This window comes from Lithobates pipiens, unplaced genomic scaffold, assembly GCF_037356315.1.
Source record: "Lithobates pipiens isolate NorthernLeopardFrog02 unplaced genomic scaffold, aLitPip1_a1.2 Scaffold_22, whole genome shotgun sequence".
Lineage (NCBI taxonomy): Eukaryota > Metazoa > Chordata > Amphibia > Anura > Ranidae > Lithobates > Lithobates pipiens.
In genome coordinates this window covers 19,984,834-20,002,986 of record NW_027507784.1, presented here as the reverse complement: position 1 = coordinate 20,002,986, position 18,153 = coordinate 19,984,834, and the positions used below count along the sequence as shown (strand labels likewise).

The 18,153-nt window shown below is 44.3% G+C and overlaps 1 protein-coding gene across 1 annotated transcript in view; it reads left to right on the top strand.

Annotated features, from left to right (window-relative positions):
• Positions 1-1,702: 1,702 nt before the first annotated feature.
• Positions 1,703-18,153, top strand: part of LOC143925622 (uncharacterized) — a 51,118-nt gene continuing 34,667 nt past the window's right edge. Inside the window, exons 1-2 of the mRNA XM_077450091.1 lie at positions 1,703-1,775; positions 7,524-7,745. Coding sequence (XP_077306217.1) covers positions 1,703-1,775; positions 7,524-7,745 — 295 coding nt within the window. The remainder of the gene's footprint in view (positions 1,776-7,523; positions 7,746-18,153) is intronic.

Sequence of the window (18,153 nt, the reverse complement as noted above, 5' to 3'; positions counted from 1 at the left end):
ATATGCGATGCAGATTATGTTGAAAGACCTTGATGGTGTTTTCAAAATATCAATGGTTTTGTCCTTAGCAACAGTTTGCCACAGTGCTGTTCAAATCTGTACTGGAAAAAAAAAATATTACTACTTTAGTACTTTTATCATCAATGCTTGCTGTAAAAAACAGTATATAGATATTTGCATTTTTAGCATTGCAGACGGTGACAGTAGAGATATACTGTACATCTCTATGCATAAGGGAGGAGGGTTGTTTGTAGTTACACTAATGCCCCGTACACACGATCGGGCTTTCCGACAACAAAACCGTGGAATTTTATTTGGAGGTTGCTGGCACCAACTTGTCTTGCATACACATGGTCACACAAATGTTGGCCAACAATTACAAACGTAGTGATGTACTAGATGTACTATTTTGTTTTTCAGCTCTTTAGCGTCACCCTTTGGGCTCCTTCTGCTAATTTCGTGTCAGTAGAAGTTTGGTGAGTGTTGATTTGCGCTTTTCTTTTCATTTAGCGTTTTTCAGTTCGTTTCTGAATGGCCGTTCCTCAACCAGACATGTTGCGGAATCAGTGAAGATAACATGTTATTTATTATTGGCCTTCGTGTTATTGCTTTGACATTATTTATTTGGTTGATTAATGATTTTTGGATGCATAGAATGTACTTTTTGGTTAAGTTCTATTGGCAGATAGCATGTCTAATTTATTTTTTTATTTTTTTTGTAATGCACAATAAAAAAAATTGTGGAGAATAATACTTGGATATGTGTTTTACTTCAAATTACAGTTTGGAAGTAGGCAGTTACATAAAAAAAAAACAACAATGTAACATTGACAAGGGGCACCAACATAGTTGTATGTTTGATCTTAAAAACTACAGGATAATGGTGTTGTTGTGGTAATTTGCACAAATAAAAAAAAAACAAGCATAATAATATTCTTGATATCACTAGAAAAAAATAGGCTTTGAAAACTTGTTTGCAATAACTCCATCAGTATCACCAGCAAAAGAAGCTTTATTATTATTCCATTAAAAAGAAGAGAATTGTGCGCTGCATTTCCAGATTTCATAATTTGCCGCGTCACGAATGTTAATTCTCCATTACGAACGCTAGTTTACAAGACTGACCGCTTCTGCGTCCGAACATACATGTTAGTACTTTGGACTTTTGTCCAACAGACTTGTGTACACACAATCGGAGAATTCGACAATACACATTTGTTGGTGGAAAATTTGAGAACCTGCTAGCCAACATTTGTTGGCGGAAAGTCCGACAGCAAATGTCCGATGGAGCGTACACACGGTCGGACTTACCACCCACAAACTAACATCCAACATTTTTCATTGGAAAATCCGATCGTGTGTACGTGGCATTAGAGGGCTATAACCTGTAAAGTTGTTCCAAAGCTTTATTTTTCTCAAATTAAAATAATAAACATATTATACTTACTTGTTCTGTGCAGTGGTTTTACACAGAGCAGCCCAGATCCTCCTTTACTCACGTACCCCCCCCCCCCCCGCCGGTGCTCTTGGCTCCTCCTTCTCAGCCAGTGCTCCTGTAGGACATAGCATCCTATGGAGTCACTCATGTGGGCTCACTTCTAAACCCTGTTGCCTGTGTCCATAGACATGGCCCTATACCCCACTCCCTCATTAGAGTGTGATTGACAGCAGCGGGAGCCAATGGGCTCCCACTGCTATTGATATGACCACTGAAAAGGGACAGAACTGGGAGAGCCGCTGCTCTTCAGAATTGGCTGAATTGGGATGGGGCTCAGGTAAGTATAAGGAGGGCTGGGCGATCCCAGGCACAGAATGTTTTTTTACCTTGATGCATAGAATGCATTAACCTCCCTAGTGATAATCCCGAGTCTGGCTCGGGTTGGGAATTTACTAGCAGGAGCGGTAACCCCGAGCCAGACTCAGGATTGCATCGCTGGATGCAGGGGAGGACACAGGGAGAGTTACTTACCTTGTCCCCTGGATCCAGCGATGTCCTCCGCGCTGTGTGATCGAGCTGTCCTCCGCTCGATTCACAGTGCCAAATGCCGCCGACCTCCGTTCCCTGCGACGTTACGGCGCACGGGAGCGGAGAACGGCGGCAAATTCAAAAAAGTAAAAAGACACAAAACACACACAGTACTGTAATCTTACAGAATACAGTGCTGTATTAAAAAATACACACCCCCTTTGTCCCTAGTGGCCTGTGCAGTGCCCTGCATGCACTTTTATATTACAAATACTGTTTTTTCTGCCTGGAATTTGGAGATTGTCCATAGCAACCAAAAAGTGTCCCTTTTTCAGTGTTTTAGGATTTGATTACATGATTGAATAATTTTTATTATTCTTTATTATATTATAAACTTTATCATACCCGGGATGTCTGCTAGACTCTGGTTTGAACAGATTTAAGAGAGTTATTCCTAAGAATTACAGGACTACAAAATAAAACGCCAGATTTCCATGCAAAATAATTGTACCGCTTTCAGCACCTAATTCCAGACTGAATCATACCGCCAGGGAGGTTAAAGTGATTGTAAAGTCAGAAGGTTTTTTTTTTTTATCTTAATGCATTCTGTGCATTAGGATTAAAAAAACTTCTGTGTGCAGCAGCTCCCCTTAGCCCCTCTAATATTTACCTAAGCCCCCTGTCGATCCAGCAGTTGTGCAGGAGAGTGTCGGCTTCCTGGGACTTTCCCTCCTCATTGGCTGAGACAGCAGCATGGCGCCATTGGCTCCCTCTAATGTCAATCAAGGTCAGTGAGCCAATGAGGAGAGAGAGGGGGTGGGTCCCAACCACATGCCACATTAGTAGGGTCCAATACTAATGGAGCTTGAGCGGCAGTAGTGGTGTGTGAAGGTTGGTTGTATTGTAAGGTTTACTTACTGTTCAATTGCTTTTCAGTCTCTAGAGTCTGTCACTTTCCAGCTGTCAGGAGCTTGCAGACGGTGTCTTCGTGAGAGAACGACTTAAAGGGAACAAAAAGAGATCATTTTAAAGTGTTCAACAGGTAGTGCACATAAAGCCGCGTACACACGAGCGGACTGTCTGGCCAACTTAGTTCGTCAGACAGTCTGACAGACAGTCCATCGTACTTTAGAATGAACGGACTTGACTACACACGGATAGCCTAACAGTCCGCTGAAAACTTGCGCGATGACGTGTACAGCACGTACGACGGGACTAGAAATAGGACGTCCAATACACAGCAATGCAACCTTCCGCCGTGTAAATCCTTTCTGAGCATGCGCCATACTTAGTCCGTCGAACTAGCCTACTCACGAGCGGACTGTCCGCTGAAACCAAAGTTGGACGGACTGTATTTCGGAAATTCCGAAATACTTAGTCCGCCAGACTGTCCGCTGAAAAAGTCCGCTGAAGCCCACACACGAGCGGATTGTCCGCTGAACTGTGTTTCAGCGGACTAAGTTGGACAGACAGTCCGCCCGTGTGTACGCGGCCTTAGAAACAACCTTTGGTTTAAAACAGAACTTTAAGAAAAAAGCAGAGCTCTGCGTGAGCAGCAGATACCACGTCAATTATTTGGAGGCGATCAACAATTGAACTGGTCTTGTGCAAGCAATAAAGGGCAAACTGTGTAGCTTGTCATTGCTGAAATTATTCAGGCGGTCATGTCGTCTGGGGATCCAGGTCTTTCCAGTTCCCATTGCGTTGTTAATAGTTTCTTCGATATGGTCGCTGTTCTTGTGGTTTCAGTATATTCCATTACCGGAGGAGTGAAAGACCTTCTTCCAGAGACCTAATGGTGAAGGAATTATTATCTCTCGTGATTATAAGCTTAACCGGATGGCCCCATTTTTATGGGATCTGGTGGTTCCGAAGGGGTTTCGTAATCGTCGCAAGATTTTTGCGTTGTTGCATTGTGTATTTTGAGAGATCATCATAGAAGGAGAAGTTGGTGTATTGTTGTGGATATTCTGCGGCATTTCTGGCAGCTCTCATGAATTTTTCTTTTACATGGAAGAAGTGAATGTGGACAATAGTGTCCTTTGGGATAGTTTCTGGTAGGTGAGGAAGCTTTGGCAGACGGTGTATGCGGTCTATTATCAGCTCGCCCTGTGGGGAGTCAGGCAGGAAAGTTGGCAGAAGATGTATCAAGTATTTTTTTAAATCGCATTGTTGAACGGTCTCTGGAATGCTGGAATGATTTTAATTTGGTTGCTTCTGGAACGGTCTCCCAAGTCGGCCATTTTAGCTTTAAGCCATTCAATATCCTAAGCTTCCTCTCCGTCAGCATCCACTAAATCATTAAAAAAAGATGTGACTTCCCCATCTTGGTTTGTATGTTGGCCACTCTGTCTCCCATATGAGATATGTCGGAGGAGAAATGTTGCATCATGTTTGAAATCTCAGAGTGTATGGAGCTTTGCACAGCCAGTAACATATCTCTCAGTGTGATATCCAGTACAGGCTGGTTTGTTGTAGGGAAGGCAGCTATGGAGTTATGTAGTAATGTGCCCACGGGGGGGGGGGGGGGGGTTCTGCAAAGAGAGGCCTACCTCTTTCACTTGATCTTCTGCCTGCTACAGCCACAGCTTTTGATTTAGCTGGGCTTGGTAGGAGTGGAGGTGGCAGAGTTGATGTTCTGCTGGTAGTGTGAATTGGCCAAGTTTTGTGCATGTTGTGCTGGCAGTGCAGGCTCTGTCTGGACACCTCGTGTATAAGCCGTGGATCTGGCGGTCTTATCTTTGACAGACGGCTTGACCGGTGGGTGGTGGTTGAAACTCCATTGCAGGGAGCCAATCGGTCCTTTCTCCTTTTGGACATGCTGTCAGGTGTCTCCAATTGTTGGTGGTGGGTTTCACTGCTGTTTGAGCCCGATCACCTTGCCCTGGATAGCTGCCATGGATCAGAGCAGCGTTAACAAGCAGCCATCATGCTCGGCATCTGGCCATGCACCCCACCACTGAGTTTTTTTATTTTTTGCTAAAAAAGGACCAAAAATGTAGAAAAAGTTTTTCTTTGTTTCTGTCAGTAAATTTTGTAAATAAGTAATTTTTCTCCTTTACTGATGTGCGCTGATGAGGCTGCACCGATGGGCACTGATGAGGCTGCACTGAAGGACATTGATAGGTGGCACTGATGAGCACTGATAGGCGACAATGATGGACACTGATAGATGGAACTGATGGTCAATGATATCCGACAAACATATGCGGCACTAATGGGTGGCACCGATGGGCACTGATGAGCAGCACTGATGGGTGGCATTGATGAGCAGGCACTGATGGGTGCTGAAAGGCAGCACTGATTGATGTCACTGATGGGAATTAATTGGTGTCACTGATGACCACTGCTGGGGCTGCACTAATAATCATGGCACTGATTACCTGTACAGGACTCCCCTGCGAGAAAATACCACAGTTTGTCTCTCCTCATATCACACTCTGTCATTGTGAGGCAAGGGGAACCTATAAACGGCACTTCAGTGTTTACATGTGACTGGCTGGGATTGGACACAGCTGATCACATGGGTAAAGAACTGCATCAGCGGCAAGATTGGGGTCACTCTGTGTTCCTAGGACGCATGAGATTGGTGACACTGGGGCAATGACATATGACATTGACCTAGAATGAGAGGGGATCCCACCCACCGTCATTTTACTATACGGTGGGCAGGAGCGAGTTAAAGCGTTAGCTGTACAAACCCTGGCAAAAGTCAGTCACCCCCCCCCATACCATGTTTCCCAGACTTTGCACTCACATTGGTGGACTTGGGACTGGCATGGATATTGCCATTGGGTAGAGGGGAGGGAGATCTCCTAAAATCTGTCCTACTAACCTGGAAGAAAAGTGTAAAATGACTCTACTGTGTGCTTCTGTCACTTTCACTGTCTGCTGGGGAAGAAGTTAATGGAGCTTTGCTTCAATAGCTTCATTAGAGGGCAGGTAAGACCCCTGGTGTCTAATTAAAGCTAGGGCCTCACCCTCTCCCCCTCCACTGCCACATTTTTCACTTTTTTAGGGATACCCGATCCCACTTCCAGCTCAGGTCACCGTGGTAAACTGAGCTAGAAGTACATTCCCCCTCCTTTTCCCGTAGTCCTCTGGGGCACATAACAGGTCCCAGAAGACTACAGAACCATTCACAAGGCACAGCATGGCTCGCACATGTGCAGTAGGAAACAGGCTGTAAAGCTGCAAGGCTTCACTTCCTGTTTGCCTTACTAGACATGCCAGCGCCTGCACCCTAAGCCAATTGAAGAATCGTGAGGACATTGTGAGGATGAGTGAGGACATTGTGAGGATGAGTGAGGACATTGTGAGGATGAGTGAGGACATTGTGGGCTCCCTGGACAGGTAAGTGTCCTTATAGTAAAAGTCAGTGGCTACAGTATTTGTAGCCGCTGACTTTTATTTTTTCTGAAGGAGCATGGAGCTCCTGTTTAAAGAGAAGTCGTCAGCAAAAAAAGCATCAAATACAGAAGTTTTTTGATCCCTTTGTGAAGAAAAATAAAGTTGAGTGAAAAAAAGTGTAGAAAATTACACCCAAGCACTTAAAAACCCCCCATAAATGTTTGAGCCCCCCCAACATACACGCACATACTAATGTAAACACATGTGTCAGGGGGGCCAACGCCTGCAACCTCAATAGTGCTACACGTTACTTTCTGACACATGCACGAGATTGAGAGTAATATTCTAGGTTTTCGTTTTCACATCTTATGCCCCGGTCGGAAATTCCGTTGGAAAAAGTCAGATCGGATTATGGTGTCGGAAAATCCGATCATGTGTGGGCTCTAGCGGACTTTTTCCGTCAGAATTTCCGACGGAAAAAGCTTGGGAGCAGGACCTAAAATTTCCCGACAACAAAATCCGGACTTTTTCCCGATCGTGTGTATAGAATTCCGACGCACAAAGTGCCACGCATGCTCAGAATAAATTTGGGGACGCAAGCTATTGGCTACTGGCCTCTTCGTAGTCCCGTTGAGTGCGTTTTACGTCACCGCGTTCTGAACGATCTGGATTTTCTAACAACTTTGTGTGACCGTGTGTATGCAAGACAAGTTTCGTCCCAAAAACAAAACAAAACAAGGGATTTTGTGGTCGGAATGTCCAACCGCGTGTATGGGTCATAATTCTACACTGATGACCTTTAAGGACTTTTAAAGCATCGCCAATGGAGAATGTAGGGTACTGAAGTTTGTGACCGTTTCACGGGCGCACACAGTTTTAAGGCTTCATATGTTTTGTATCAATTAACTTGATTCACCCTCATCTTTTATATTTTAAACCAAAAATTGTGTAATACGTTGCATTTGTGTGCACTAATTTTGTATTTTTTTACTAAGATTGCCCTTGATAAACCGTTGCGCTGATACCATGTATCATACAAAATTGGAACTACAATTATAATTTACAGAAACCAATTAGAACAATGTATTATTCCTGATTATTATGAGTTCTAAACTTTCTGAAAAAGAAGCCTGCCTATTAGAACTCATCTAAATAGTATTATGTATATGTATATATGTAATCTAATATGTAACATTTACATGTTTAGGTAAACGGGTGATCGTCATTATTACTGATGTGAAGGACAGAAGTTCTGAGAAATCAGTGAAAGAAAAATGGGGGAAATGGAAATTTCCTGATGTTGATCTCATCACCCTGACATGTCAAGAAATAGACTTCATCAGTACATACATATCACAGGACTTATCACCAGAGAGGAGAATGGCTGGAAAAATTCATATTCTGAAAAATATTCTTCAAACAACTGCAGGTAGATGTGGGGTGTTATCTGTTGTATCTAGTGGTGGGCAAGTCTCCAAATTTTCAATTATGAAAGATGTCAGACCTGATCTGCTTTATACTTTATTCTCTGTGGACTCCGTCTCAACTATTTCATTTATTGGCGTATTACGATATAATATTTACTGTAGTAAAGCCAGCCGTAGATTATGCCATTTCCTCTGCAAGTGCAGTTGCTTCAGAGCTCAGAAAATGAGCAGAAGCTCTGCTGACTTCCAACATCCAATCATGTGCAAGCAAAAAATGCATTTATTTTTACATTTTCCTCGCACATAGTTGAAGGGCTCAAGTCCTGTGGGAACGCATGGGAACGGAGTTCTTGTACTTTTTCCACAACAGGAACTCAGTTCCCGTTAGCAGCCGCGTCCTGCGAGACTTTGAAGAATGTGAGCTGTGTGGCAGGTGGTACGCCAGCAGCTGCCGACACAGCTCGCAATAGTAAGTGCCGCACACCAGGGGTGGACTGACCATTCAGGCATTGCCAGTAGGGGGCCCCATGACAGCTTCCTCTTCGATCTACCTGTCAATCACAGCTAGCTGATGGGTAGATCAGGTCCCTGCTGCTAAGAGATTTTATTTAGTCAGACCTCTCACGATTCTCCTCCCCGCCGGCCCCTCCTGATTTTCTGTCTCCCCCCCCCCACCCCCAGTCTCCTGCATACTTGCTCTGTGTGTCCCGCTGAATCCCCCCCCCCCCCATCTTCAGTGCCATATGATGAGAGAACCCAGAGGAAGAGCACAGCTATTCTGCTCACAGGACATGCAGGGAGAGAGGTGAGCTGAGGGAGGAACATCAGTTTGGGGTGGTAAGCTGAGCACAATACCCGGCAAAGTTTAATGCCAGGAGGGAAGTTTATGTGGAAATATGTGAAGGGTTGGAATAGCAGCGAGTGTGTGTTGGAGCCCCTGCAGAGTTTGCAGCCCCCTCAAGCTAACATACATCTCCTAAGCAGGAACACATCACTATCTCCCCAACATTCTGTCCAGATAATGTGCAGTTCATTTATCACCTTCCATTTAACCCTGTGTTATCCAAACTCTGTTCAATGAAAAGTGTAAACTCACCACATAAACACTCTATATACAAAATAACATTCCCCAATAAGGATCAGAACATGATGGTCACATTTGCATGGAAGCACAACTGAAAGAATGCTGATTATTCAGAGAATTACCGGATTTATGTTTATTGAGGATTGTTTTTTTTTTTATGTACTAACAGTTAAGTTCAATCAAACAATATGAAAATTGGTTGAAAAATACCACTTTTGAAGCGTTCGTGCATATGAGCGTATCTTTTTTTTTTTTTGCTGGGGGAGGGGATCTTCTTGGGTGGGAGTTCCCACACTTTTTTCCCCAGGACTTGACCCCTGCATAGTTGGAAACTCTTTGCAAAGTGAAGCCTTACCTACTCATTTCTGTAGCAAAGTACACAGTCTAATTGCCTTTACCCTGTTTCCCAGAAAATAAGACCTAGCGTGATTGTCAGGGATGGCTGCAATATAAGCCCTACCCCCCAAATAAGCCCTACCCTGTTTCCCCAAAAATAAGCCCTACTCTGGAAATAAGACCTACAAGGACTTTAACTAGGGCTTATTTGGGGGGTAGGGCTTATATTGCAGCCATCACAGACAATCATGCTAGGTCTTATTTTCGGGGAAACAGGGTAGTAAATCAACCCACCCCACTGTGTTCTCCCGGCGGAGGGAGGGTGTGCAAGAAGTCATCCCTGCTGGGAGAACACAGTAGTTATCGCAAAGAGGCTATAGCCACAGGCAATAATTGCATGATAGAAATCCAACATGCTGGTCGTACCCAAGTCGATCGATGTATTGACTTGGGTACAATCAGCCTGCCCATGGATGGATCAAATCTCGACCGGTCCCTGCTGAACTGGCTGAGATTTGAACCATCTATGGCCGGCTTAAAGCGTAACTCCACTTTTTTTGAGAAAAAAAACATTCCCCTCTGGGTGATCTCTGTACATTGCAAGGATTATAACAAACTTTGTTGCAGATTCCTACCTTTTGTTACTTTGAAGAAATCACTGTTTGTTCATTTGTGCCCATGTGTCGAGTGAGTCTAATTTGAGTGGTTTCATAATCATCAACCTGCTGTGCACCTACAGGGCTCTAATGAGGAAAATTGCAGGGCCTGCGTCCCTTTAGCCCCGATTTCCTCTTGGAAGTATCTCATCAAAAATTACATTTTTGTCGTAGCGGATGCCTGAAATCTTACTTGTATCTTAGGGCAGACTTCTGGGAAAATAAGTGAGCCAATCACACGAGCAGGAAATTATGTTTCTGGGGGGCATTCTGTATACATTCTGTGGACAGAAAACCTCCTAGTGGCCATATTGCATTTTCAGAAAATTACAGACCTGCAGATTGAAAAGGAAAGGGGATTTTTATTAACATTCAATTACAACATAACTTGTGTCGCTAATTATATACGCTATATTATTTTTTTGCTATTTTTTTTCCCCTCCAAAAATGGAGTTACCCTTTAAAGCTAGGACTACTGGGGAAATTTTACTCAACTGGCTGTTGAGAAAATTAAACATCTGTTGGCGGTTGCACATATAGGAGCACAGAAAAATATATATTTTTAAAAAAAAATTGTGTTAATGAGATATTTGTCCACAAAAGGTTACATTTGTCAGTAAACTTTCGATGAGCTATGCGGAGGATGTGAATACATACGATCGGACCACTGCCTAATTACCAACATCCGGAGACACCGGATACCACATCCGGACGTGAGCAAACCGGAAATACATAGGTTGCAGACAGTGATCCGACCGGATGAGAGGCAAACGAGCGGAGACGGGAGGAGCCATAAAGGATGTGGCACCATCCTGCCTCCTTAAGCCTACTATAAATTACTACAGCGTACACTGGGTGACCACGCCCTCTGAAGACGTAATCACGAAACGCGTCAGGACGTGGTCACGCGAAGTAGTGAGGTTGAACAGGACAGGACTTTTTAAAGTAAGCGCAATATGTAAGGGGGGAGAGGGTGTTTACAATAAACGGTATAACACGATGTTGGACCCCTTGCATTTCTTTTACGCTTAATACCAACGAGGACACCAGAATATAGCGGAGGGAGCAGGAGGAAATAAGAGGTGCCTACCTAACGTGATTAAAACAGACAGGCTTCTAAGTTGCAAGCTTCTGGTAAGCGGCCATTTAAGGGGATCCACACAGCGGTGCAAACGGTGAAGGTGTAGGACTCTGATTATTGCCAGCTGCACGGGAGGACTTCTTTACTATTGCCCTGCATGTCCCTCAAAAATAGACTATTGGAAATATTCTGATGTATCCTATGTTGGACTGTTTTATATGCATTTATTTATTTTCCTTTTAAACTTCTCTTGGATATTGATTGGTGCTAGTCACTAAGACTAATGGTGGTACATCAAACATATGTGGACTGCATTTTTTAGAATTATAGATAATTAGTATTAATTTGAATATGCAGTAAAGCGCTAGTTAGTGCTTGATTCTTTTTTAGATCAATCACATTAGTTACATTGTTACATTTGTCAGTAGCTGAGACTAAAGTGACTCTGCCGTAGTGCTTAGTTGTTCCTCTTGCCAACCTCCATGTTATTACTAGGGATGAGCCGAACACCCCCCCGGTTCAGTTTGCATCTCAGTTTGCACCAGAACATACCGAACAGGCAAAACATTTGGCAGAACACACAAACACCGTTAAAGTCTTTGGGACACAAACATGAAAAATCAAAAGTGCTAATTTTAAAGCCTTATATGTAGGTTATTATCATAAAAAGTGTTTGGGGACCCGGGTCCTGCCCCAGGGGACATGTATCAATGCAAATAATTTTTTTTAAAACAGCATTTTTTTCGGAAGCAGTGATTTTTTTTAATGCTTAAAGTGAAACAATAAAAATTAAATATTCCTTTATATATCGTGCCTGGGGGGTGTCTGTAGTATGCCTGTAAAGTGGCACGTGTTTCCCGTGTTTAGAACAGTACCACAGCAAAATTACATTTCTAAAGGAAAAATTGTAATCTAAAACTGATCGCGGCTGTAAGGAATTGTCGGGTCTAAAAAATAAAAAATTAAAATAAAAATAAAAAAGAGCATGGGATCCCCCCCCCCCCCCCCCCAGTCAATTACCAGGCCCTTTGGGTCTGGTATGAATATTAAGGGGAACCCTGAACCCAAATTTTTTAAAATAATGGCATTACGGTTCCCCTCCAAAATCCATACCAGGCCCTTCAGGTGTGGTATGGATTTTAAGGGGAACCCTGCGCCAAAATTAAAAAGAGAATGGCGAAGGGGTCCCCTCAAAATCCATACCAGGCCCCTATCCGAGCACACAACCTGGCAGATCACAAGAAAAGAGGAGGGACAAGAGAGCGCCCCCCCTCCTGAACCGTATCAGACCACATGCCCTCAATATAGGGAGGGTGCTTTGATGTAGCCCCCCAAAGCACCTTGTCCCCATGTTGATGGGGACAAGGGCCTTATCCCCACAACCCTTGCCCGGTAGTTGTGGGGGTCTGCAGGTGGGGGCTTATCAGAATCTGGAAGCCCCCTTTAACAAGGGGACCCCAGATCCTGCCCCCCCATGTGAAATTGTAACGGGGTACAAGTACAAAAACAACAAAACAGTGTCAAAAGGTAAAAAATGACAAGACACAGCTTTGGGACAAGTCCTTTATAAAAATATAAAAAAATAAAAAATAAGTCCCACGATGTCCATTCATCTTCTTCTATCTTGCCGTGACGGAACGAAAAAGAAAAAAAAATCAGTAACCGACCTGCCTTCATGGGATTCTCCCACTGTGTGACGCATCCTCTCTGTGACAGTTCTTATATAACTGAGGACTGGGCCACCTGGTGACGTAAACGCTTGACCCCGCCCCCTCTGACGCCACAGGGAAGCAATAGGGAAGTCAGAGTGCCCTCAGTTATATAACTGTCAAAAGCCCATGGAGGTGGGTCGGTTAGGATTTTTTTTTCTTTTTTGGTCCATCGCGGCGAGATAGAAGAAGGTGAATGGACATTATGGCACATTTTAATTTTTTTGTTTTTTAATAAAGGACTTGTCCCCAAGCTGTGTCTTGTCGTATTTAAAATTTTGACACTTTTTTGTGAAATGGTAGGGGTACTTGTACCCCGTTACCATTTCACACCACGGGGGAGGCCGGGATCTGGTGGCCAGGATCTGGGGGTCCCCTTATTAAAGGGGGCTTCCAGATTCCGATAACCCCCCATCAACAGACCCCCACAACCACCGGGCAAGGGTTGTGGGGATGAGGCCCTTGTCCCCATCAACATGGGGACAAGGTGTTTTGGGGGGCTTCCCCAAAGCACCCTCCCCATGTTGAGGGCACATGGCCTGGTATGCTTCAGGAGGGGGGGCTCTCTCTTGTCCCCCCTCTTTTCCTCCAGCCTGCCAGGTTGCGTGTTTGGATAAGGGTCTGTTTGGGGGGGACTCCTACGCCATTTTTTTACATTTGACACAGGGCTCCCCTTCATTTCCTGAAGGGCCTGGCATGGATTTTAGGGGGACCCCCACGTCATTTTTTTAAATTTTGGTTCGGGGTTCCCCTTAATATTCATACCAGACCCAAAGGGCCCAGTAATGGACTGGATGGGGATCCCGTGCTCTTTTTTTCAATGAGTTTTATCTATATTGCCAAGACCCATCAATTCATTACAGCCGCGATCTCCAAATATGGAAAGGTTTCTTCACAGTAAGCCCTTGTACACACGGTCGGAGATTCCGACGGAATGTGTCCTATCGGACCGGTTTGTCGGATAATCCGACTGTGTGTGGTATGCATCGGAATGTTTCCGTCGGAATATCCGTCGGACCCAATTTTCCAACTTGTTGGAAATATTTTCCGACAAACTGGTTCGATAGGACATACTCCGATCATGTGTAGAGAATTTTGATCGGACAAAGTGCCACACATGCTCAGATCAAATTCCTACATCCAAGCTATTGGCTACTAGCCTGAATGTAGTCCCATCGTAACGAAATTACGTCATCATGTTCTGAAAGATTGGATTTTTCGACAACTTAGTCCGACCGTGTGTATGCAACAGTTTCGGACAAGATCCGACGGACAAAATCCGACGGATTTGATTGTCGAAATCTCCGACCGTGTGTACAGGGGCTAAGAGCTGTGAACATGTGGAATAGACTCCCCTCCAGAGGTGGTTCTGGTCAGCTCAGTAGATTGCTTTAAAAAAAAAGGCCTGCATCATTTTCTAAATGTACATAATATAACGGGGTACTAACATTTATAGGTAAAGTTGATCCGGGGAAAATCTGATTGCCTCTCGGGGGATCAGGAAGGAATTTGTTTCCCTGCTATAGCAAATCGGATCATGCTCTGCTGGGGTTTTTCGCCTTCCTCTGGATCAACTGTGGGTGAAGGATTGTGTAAATGGGATTGTATGATTTAGTTTTATTTTTTTGGTTGAATTAGATGGACTTGTGTCTTTTTTCACCCTGACTAACTATGTAATAAATTCAAATAAGGGGGGGGATCACTTGCACTATCAAAGTGAACGATGGGTAGACCTGAAGAGTGTATACAGTGCAATTAAAGTGGGTATGATATAAAGATTGATCAGCGCAACTTATTATGTAATAATAATAATAATGTAATAATGTAATTATATGTAATAAATAACCCACTTTACCTGCGCTCAGCTCTACTTTCCCAAGCTGCTGGTAAAACAACTCATAAACATCTAAAAACCAGCACTAAAATATAAAACTTTATACTTCACTTATTGTGGAATAATGTGTTTAAAGTGTCTAAATAAACTACAGTAATAAAGTCCTATAAAATATTGATTAGAAAACAAAAGTCCCCTATATCACCACAATATAAGTCCTGTGTTCTCTTATGCCACAAATCTTCAGATATAGCAATCCTTCCACCACCCTTATCCCTCAAGCGGAAAGTAGGCTTACCAGAGTTTAACAAAGACAGAAAAGAAGAGAGAAAGAAATACCTTAAAGAAAAGTTACCTATAGAGTTCGGAGCGAGCTGAGACTATACGGAAAAACTTTGTTGTATGATCCACTTTTTATAGGACGTTTATAGAACGTTTAACTCCGGTAAGCCTCCTTTACTCTTAAGGGATACGGGTGGTGAAAGGATTGCTATATCTGAAGATTCGTGGCACACGACATAGTGCTGCATGAACAGTCCAGCCCAAGAATGGGTTTGGGTCGAACATTGACTGTTCGCCCATTTGGCAAACACCCGAATTGTCGGGGTGTTCAACCGTTTGTTTGACCCGTTGAGCGCCCCACGATGCACTGCTTGCCACACAGTGCATTGGAAGCCCTGATTGGCTGAAGCAATGAAGGCTCTGCCCAATCAGAGTGCAGAGCACTGTCAGAGCCAATATTGGATAAAGTAATGATGGCTGTGGGCAATCATGGCTCATTGCTCATATGCCTAACCCCCACTATAAAAGGTTCCTTCCTAGAGCAGCCATTTGCAGTGCGATATTGGAGTGGAGAGAGATGGAACAGGGCTCTGTTCAGTGGCACTAGCGAGTTAGTGTGCTATAGTGTGCTATTGTGATTGTATTGTCAGTGTAAAGTATCAGTGTAGTGTGAATATGGTGATAGCACAGCGTGAATGTAGTGTGACCTTCCTATTTACTTTGGTGTCAGTTTAGGGTTTCATTGCAGGTTACCTGCAGTATATTGAAGTGTGTCAGTGAACAGTGTCAGGGCACTTTTACTGCAGTATATTGAAGTGTGTTAGCGCACTTTTACTACAATACATTGATAAAAGATTAAAGTCCATTGATTAAAGTGCACCCAAGTACACATTTCCCTGTCTCTATTACATTTTGGTAATAAGTCCCCCAATCATGTCTGGGAGGCCAACAAGGAAAGTCAGACATTCCCATGGCACTTTGAGGAGGCCAGCAGTGTCCACTGGCAAAGGTGGATGTGGTCCGTCCTCGGGCAGGGCACCATTTCTTCTGTTTAGTGATATCGCCCATGATATCCAGCCACAGCATGCAGAGGAAGTGGTTGCCTGACTTACTTAACCATCCTCATCTTTCTCATCCTGTCACCCAAGCAGAGACCAGTGCACAGTCCACTGCAGCTGCTAGAGTGGTTTATATTGCCTCCTTGTCCACAGCTATTCCTGCTATAGCCCCACCATCATGCACAGGCATTACTTGATTGTGATGTTGGTTCTGAGATTGAGGAAGGCAGGAACAAGAGCCTACAGACGGGAGGACACTGGTAAACAGTAAATTGGCAGCCATGTTTCCCCAGCCACAGCATATTGCCAAGGATGGAGGGGATGATAATGATGAGGTCACTGATGAGGCTTGGGTGCCAGATAAATCAGAGGAGTAAAGTGAGGGCGAGGAACAACACCAATGAGGCAGCCATCATGAAAGAGTAGAGAGCAGCCATCCTATTCCATCACATTGTGAAGCTGTTATCTCCCGGCCCACTTCCCACAGCTCAGCTGTGTGGGCTTTTTTTAGCACATGTGAAGCTGATCGCACTGTTGCAATTTGCAAACTTTGCCTCAAGCAGATCAAACATGGCAAAAACACCAGCCATTTGGGTACTGCATGCTTGACAAGGCATTTAACATCCCACCGATCAACCCATTGGCAAGAGCACCTGAAAGCCACACAAAAGGGATACAATTCTGTTCCTACTCACTTCTCACCTTTACGGTTTACCACTGCTATATCTCATGACCTCTCAGTGGCCTCCACTGACAGGGCTGATGGTATAGCAAAGGGTGTCACAGGTCCTTGCAGCACATCTGCCAGCAGCACACCACCAGCTGTATACTATAGCAGGAAAATGTCTCTGCCCCATCTGCTGCAGCAAAAAAAACCACCCACATGCCCAGCATCTACAGTAAATTCAAGCTCGTCAAAGCTGCTGGATTTACAACTTCTGCCTTTGCATCTGGTGGATTCCGCCTCTTTCCGTGAATTTGCAGAATGTGCTGTACCACAATGGCAGGCTCCCAGTCACTATTTCTTTGCATGTAAGGCCATTCCAGCTCTGTACCATCAAGTGAAAGGAAATGTTTTGGCATCGTTCGGCAAGGCAGTCAGCCGCAAGGTCCACATTACTGCTGAAACATGGTACAGCAAGCATGGTCATGGACGCTACATTTCATTCAAAGTACACTGGGTAACTCTGCTTGCAACTCAGAAGGATGCAGGACAGGTCTCAGTGTTGCAGCTTTTTTTGACGCTATGTCTCAATACAGCCTGTGGTGATGATGCAAGATTTGTCAGCTCTCCCTTCTAATCCTGCTCCTCCTTCTCCTCCATGCCCTCCTCTGCTGAATTGTCCTATGAACCACCAGTACCCCCTAAGTGTTAAAGGAGATATTCAATGAGTCAGGCTAAAATATGACAGGGGACAGGAGCCATACTGGAGCAGAGATTATTTCAGCTCTGCAGGGACAGGCCCAGAGATGGTTCATGCCACGGAAGCTTGAGCCAAGAATGGTGGTGTGCGATAATGGCACTAACCTCCTGTCTGCTCTTAGACAGGGAAAGTTTACACATGTGCCATACATGGCACTTGTCCTCAGTTTGGTGGTGCAGTGTTTCTTAAACAGGGGCCCAGGGTTGGAAGATCTTCTAAAGTAGGCCAGAAGAGTCTGTAGCCATTTCAGGCGGTCATACACAGCTAGTGCTCGGTTGACTGAAATTCAGCGAGAATTCCACCTAAACCCGTACACTGCCTGCTAATGTTAACACAGTTTAAAGTGATATAAAAGGCTCTTGATTAGGGATGAGCTTTGAGTTCGACTCAAAACATTGCCTGTTTGCCTGTTCACCGAACAGCGAACAATTTGGGGTGTTCAAAACTATGTAAAAAGCGGTCTCTGAAGGCCACAGCCGCGCTAAATGGTATATGTGGGTACACTAGACAAAACGTTATCAAGAGAGAAAAGGTGTCGCCGCCCCTATGACTCACAGACCCAGAGGGGTGTGAGATATAGCAAGCATAAAAATAAAGTAGGGAGAGGTCTAGGCGCTACCTGTCATAGCTAAATAAATGTGTGTATAAACCCTATGTGTGTGCAATAAATAGGGAAAATTCAAGTGAGGAAAGTTATCACCACACACAGGAGGTCACAGTGGAAAATTGTGTAGAAGATATTTCATATAAAGTTATGTCCAAAACGGGCTACATAGAGATACTGGGTATAAGTGCCTCTAACGAGAAAGAAGCGGACTAAGTATGGCGCATGCCCAGAAAGGATTTACACGGCCGAAGGTTGCATTGCAGTGTATAGGACGTCGTTTTTCTAGTCCCGTCGTACGTGCTGTACACGTCATCGCGCACGCTTTCAGCGGACTGTCTG